The sequence below is a fragment of the Lynx rufus genome, unplaced genomic scaffold (assembly GCF_022079265.1).
Source record: "Lynx rufus isolate CCGP_SWC_20201006 ecotype Redwood Valley unplaced genomic scaffold, mLynRuf1.p SCAF_14, whole genome shotgun sequence".
Lineage (NCBI taxonomy): Eukaryota > Metazoa > Chordata > Mammalia > Carnivora > Felidae > Lynx > Lynx rufus.
Genome location: NW_025814828.1, coordinates 64995819 through 65001679, shown reverse-complemented (window position 1 = coordinate 65001679; position 5861 = coordinate 64995819). Strand labels below are relative to the sequence as shown.

At 42.1% G+C, this 5861-nt stretch overlaps 1 protein-coding gene across 3 annotated transcripts; it reads right to left on the bottom strand.

The window, feature by feature from the left end:
* Positions 1-4447: 4447 nt before the first annotated feature.
* Positions 4448-5638, bottom strand: TCEAL2 (transcription elongation factor A like 2). 3 transcript variants are annotated; one of them, XM_047075761.1, is made up of 3 exons: positions 5570-5638; positions 4970-5242; positions 4448-4849 (listed from the first exon to the last, which is right to left on the bottom strand). In XM_047075761.1, the coding sequence occupies exons 2-3, from the start codon at positions 5213-5215 to the stop codon at positions 4448-4450; spliced, it is 648 nt and encodes a 215-aa protein (XP_046931717.1). In that variant the 5' UTR covers positions 5216-5242; positions 5570-5638. The 3 variants fall into 3 exon arrangements, with proteins under 3 accessions (XP_046931717.1, XP_046931716.1, XP_046931715.1); XM_047075760.1 differs by lacking the exon at positions 5570-5638 and having other exon boundaries at positions 4916-5215; XM_047075759.1 differs by lacking the exon at positions 5570-5638 and having other exon boundaries at positions 4448-5215.
* Positions 5639-5861: the final 223 nt, after the last annotated feature.

Sequence of the window (5861 nt, the reverse complement as noted above, 5' to 3'; positions counted from 1 at the left end):
ATGCATACTCTTTAGGACCATCAGGTGAATGTAGGTGACTTCACAACCTTTTGGATAATTATTTTCAACACAGTGTTTAAATGACACATCTACTTGATTTCCCAAAACTTTGGATTTCTGTACTTTATTCCATGCCATGAGTGGTGTTAATTTGATTAAGTGTGATACTACTACATGCCATTACCAGTGAACCTCTCCTAACACCTGCTCCCCACTCTCCTGACCCCCATTGTAAGAAGGTTATTTTTCACTCCTCAAATGAGACACCCAATTCCTGGAGTAACTTTTGGTATCTACTGTATCTGAGAAGAGCATGACAGAAACAGGGGGCACGTTCACATTAGAAAATGTGAAAGGTGGAGTGCCTGGGTGACTCAGTAGGTTGAATGACTGACTTCAGCTTAGGTCACGATCTTGCTGTTCCTGAGTTTGTGCCCTGTGAGAGGCTTTGTGCTGACATCTCAGAGCCTGGAGCCTGCTTCTGATTCTGTGTCTTCCTCTCTGCCTCTCCCCCGCTCACACTCTGTCTTTCAAAATAAATAAACATTTAAAAAAAGAAAGAAAATGTGAAAGGAGATTTAAAAAAAATACAATATACAATGGTGTGAGAAGAGTATTTGAGAACCACAAGGACAGTACAATACTCCATGGCTAGTAAAGGTAAGATTATCAGCCCTAGGCCTGGGGGACAAAGGAAGAGAGGATTTGCTAAACTCTGGAGACATAGAGCCTATGTTGAGAGGGCCACCTTGCAGGAACCTTTGGAGAGGAGACTCAGCATCTGATGACAGTGCAGGAAACAAACTAGGAGGAAAATTTCCTGACCACATGATCCACCACTGGTTCCCAAAGGACAAAGGAGTCCTTTGATGTAGTTCATACAGGCCAGACCTCCAGGACATAAAACAGGGAGGAGAGTGAATCCAGATAAGAAGGTGGATAGATATCCAGCAACTGGGGTGAGGGCATGTTAGTAGTAGTCACTGGGAATTGTGTGTGCAGTGAGAAGGGGTACCCCATCAGCTTTATTTACATGGCAAGGAAGAGAGTAAAAGGCATATAACAATATTAGAGGTTACCCTGACTGGGATTTGTCTGAGCTATTCTACTGAAATAAGAAATGCACCTGTGTGGTACTGTCCCATAGTAAAGGCATTAAATATACTAAGAATATTGTTTTATAACCATAGGTCTGAGGAGTTTTGGATGCTTTGTACTAGTTTGTTGTTTATTGGTAACAAGGTTATTTGCACCTGATCTTGGTGAATCTTCCCACCAAGAGCTCTACTGTTGAAGCTAGCTACATATCAAGAATATGCCTACATAACCATCAGTGTAGGAGAATCCTGGGCTGAGACTGCATTTGTGCTCTCCGGTTCTGAGGTATTCTGTGTACACATCAGTGTTGCCTGGTCCAAAAGAAGAAGTGCATATTGCCAGGGATCTTATAGACAGGGGGGAAAATTGGAGCTTGCACCTGGCCACTCCAGACCCCTTGTTATGAGACAGTTTTTAGCTGTGACACAGATCCTTAATGCTGTTGCTATACTGAATCTTTTTTTCTGCACTAAACTATGGATTTGCAAGCATTAACATTTGGAGTCCCATGAGTCTTCTTTAGCAATGGAACTATTTAGCTGCTATAGTTATCATAGCATCTGAAGAAGGAATTACACCATACTATGAGATGACTTCTATCTGCCTTTGTTTATATATGTGATTTGCTCTAAAGACACTTTCAGATTCTGTTCAGTAGATATGTATTAATCCTTGCCTTTATGTGTTCTTACTCCCAAACTTTGTTTTATACCTTAGAAAGACCTTGATTTCCCATCCCTCTCCAAAAATAGACTACAACTTTTTTTCTTCTACTTACCTATTGGTGACTCACACTTAATATGACTGAATAATAATGAATATATAAGTCAGTGGACATTAGCCTTTAGCATGAATCAGAATTACACAGGAAACAGACCTGAGGTCGGGGTCAGGAGTTCACATTTTCAACAGTCCCCTGATGATTCTGACATGTAGCAGACTAGCACACTTTAAAAACATGCAAGCATTGGGGCGCCTGGGTGGCTCAGTCGGTTGAGCGTCCAGCTTCGGCTCGGGTCATGATCTCACAGTTTGTCAGTTCGAGCCCCGCGTCGGGCTCTGTGCTGACAGCTCAGAACCTGGAGCCTGTTTCGGATTCTGTCTCTCCCTCTCTCTCTGCTCCTCCCCCACTCGTGCTCTGTCTCTCTCTCTCTCTCAAAAATAAATAAAACATTTTTTTAAAACATGCAAGCATTAATAAAATGAGATAGGGTTAAGTTTGTGGTACATAACCTTCTACATGGTGTTCCATTTGGAACTGCAAGGAAACCCTGCTAGTGAAGTCCACAGTTATTTATCTAGACAAGAAATGATCTGGGGTGAGAACTCCTATTATTATTTACAACTTTATTAGGAACCTATGACTTGTCAGACACTGTGCGAGGTATTAGAGGTACCAGGATGGAAAGGAAAGATTGTGCTTTGAGAAGCAGAGTCCAATGCATTGTTTCTTAGTTTTTTAAAAGCTTCAGTCCACAATCACAAATATATATATATATATATATATATATATATATACACATATATATACATAAACATATATATGGGTATATATACACACATGCATACAAAACGGAAACACAAATTTCACAAAACAATTTTCAACCTACCTACCTGTGATATATTCTGATTCTTTCCTATTTGGCTGTAATCAATTCTATTCTACCCTACTTCCTTAAAAAATTGCAGGTCTTGACTCATTACATTTGTTTCAGGCTCTATTAATTCAGGGAGTGTGGGACTAAGCTTAAAACACCACAGTTTAACACAGTAACACAGTTTAACACATATCATCTGTGATGTGTATCTTCTGTAGCACATATATTTATTCTTCTAGGCACATATTTCATGTGAAGGTGGGAGTGGGGAGGCTAAGTAGTCTCCTTGTAGACCAGTGCTTCTCAAACTTTAATGCATACGGAAATCAATTGCAGATCTTATTAAATTAGGATTCTGATTCAGTACATCTAAGATGGAGACTTGACATTCTGCACTTCTATCTCTCAGATGATGCTGATGCAGCTGGTCCATTGACCACTTTAGAGTAGCAATGCTCTAAAAACCTTAAGTGTGGGTAGGTGTGCTAACCTTGTAAAGCAGGACCTGGCAGGAGTTTCCTAGGAGACAATTACCTCTAAGGAAAGAGGAATCAAGCAGACAAGGCACTGACAGATGAGAAAACCAGTGTGTGGAACTCAGATTTTATTTCAACTTCCCATATTTGAATCTGGTAGAGAGATAGCTGTACACAAAAACATATTTACAACACAACAAACACAGAAAGGATTGATTTGCTAAAAAAATCTGAGATCCATTAAGTGTCAAAGTATCACTGGGATGTTACCCACTTGTGTAAGCATAATTCTAGCTTTATCCTCACTTCTATAGGTGATATGGTGTGAGGCAGGTTTTGGGCTTACTGGGGACTCCAGGGAAATCAACTGGACTTTGTCACCTTGAGGACACCAGCCTGTCAGCAACAGTGAGAACCTTAAGAGTGTGCCCAACCCATGAGAAGAGGCACACTGTGCAGCAGACATAGCAGTACCCCGGGTAGGGTGGCACCCATCTTTTGACTTCCTGGACTAATTCCTGGTTATTGGTGAGCTGTACCTCATCCCCCTTCTAAATGTCTGATGAGGGTCTTGGTCCTGCTAACATAGGGGAAAATGTAGAAACCAGACCAACACAGCTGACATACACACTGCTTCATCTGTTCTACTCAGGAATATTGTGAGGCTAGTATTATCCCCATTTCAGAAAGACAAGACTGTGTTTTACAATAATGGGTCTGTTATAACTGCCAGGTTAATTCTTTTAAATATGAGTCCTAGAGGGAATATGAATTTCACATATTAAGTTCTGACAAAAATTTTAAGTGTTTCCACTAGCCTTCATAAATTCACTGAACAGATCTTCATATTTCTTTTTCCATATTGTTTTCCTTTTTTATATTTTAGCATTTCCTTATGAGAAAAGCAATCTGTGTTCTTTAGGAAAAAAATAAACATACAGGTAGAAAGAAAACAAAGAAATCAAGTTCTCCACAGTATACTAATTCAGAGAACTACTGTTAACCTTTTGGTGAACAAATTTTCTATTTTTCCTGTGCACATATGTACTACATAAACTTATGTTTTTTACAAAAGTGGACCAATTCTGTAGAGGATATTATAAGCTGCTTTATTTCCCCAAGAATTATAACGTCTTTGCAATGCACGGGTGGAAATCCCCTACTGATAGAGTGCTCTAGTTGGGTCAGAAGGCTGCTGATAACAAGAGCGACAGCTAAAGCAAATTATTAGCATAAGGTTGAAGCACAGGGCCTGGCAAATGCTTTCCAGAGGCACTACACAAAAGGAATGTCTTCAAAGCCCCTTTGTGGGGCCCTGCAACCACCCCTGAGTTCCCTTGGGCCCCTTGGGTGGAAGGGGTCCTGTAAACTTTTTTGCATCCACATAAACCCCCCCAATTTCTGCTTGGTTTTCTTTACCTCATCCTCCACCTTGGCCATCTCATCAAATTCTCTTATCATCTCCTCATTGCTCAAATGCATATCATGTATGGCCTCTTTATATTCCTTGAGGCACTGAGCCAACCCCTTTTTGGTTTTTCTTTTGGCCTTCTTGGGTACATCATCCCCAGCTGGGCGCTTTCCTGCAGTCTTTGGTTCATTGGCTGGTTTTTCTTCTTCTTTTGGCTTTTCCTGGCTCTCTGGCCTTCCCTCATTCTCTGATTTTTCCTCTTTTGGCTCTCCCTTGCTCCCTGCTTCTCCTTCTTTTGGCTGTCCTTTGTTCCCTGGCTTCCCCTCACTCACAGGTTTTCCTTCTTCTTTTGGCTTTCCCTGGCTCTCTGGCTTTCTCTCACTGACTGATTTTCCCTCGCTCACTGGCTTTCCTTCTTTTGCTTTTGCCACACTCCCTGGCTTTTGGTTGTCCTTTAGAATTTCATTTTCTGTTTTTCCCTTGTGATTTGTTTTCCCCTCATTTTCTAACTTTTCCTTGTCTTCCAGAGTACAAGTTTCTTCTGGCTTTCCTACATCCTGTGGCTGTTCTTTGTATTCCATCTCTCCTTGCTTCTCAGGCATTCCTTCATTTCCATTGCAGAATTTTTCCATGTTGAGATTTCGCCTCCTTTTCCTGTCCTGGGGGTGGGAAGAAGAGGAGACAAGGGAGACTGAGGGCTTGGGAGTAGAATGCGGAATTCAGGTCTGGATCATATTCACACCTATGTACTCTTATCTGGGTTCCCCTAACCTGGCCTGGCACTCCAAGTGTGCCCTTTTGCCAAGCTCCTTCTCCCATCATTCCTCCCACATACAGGAACCAACCATTTCTCAGGCCCTGCCATTGTCTCTTTGACAGCTCAGCATGGTAAAATGTAAGTGTGTTGGGAGGTGGGTGGTTAGACCCCAAATTCTGCCCATGCTGTACCCTCCACAATCCCCACCATTCTAGGTCCCTGTCCAGACACCCCCTTACTTCACTGACCTGCAGGAATTCAGGACAGGTTTCTCTTCCTTTTCTAGCCTTGTAGAGTGCTGAGAATAAACACACAGAACTGCAGACAGACAGGAGAAAGAGGCTGGGCATTTGGTGGATGCACAAAGATCTGGGTCCCTTTCCTGAATCCTAGCCCTCCAAGTGTCTTCTGCACATTATTTACCCTACCATTCCTCCCAACCGTTTCACTGGCAGGACCTACCGCCTTCTGTACCATCCTTCAGCGTGGCTGGGTGTCTGCAATATATGTGGTGGGGGGGT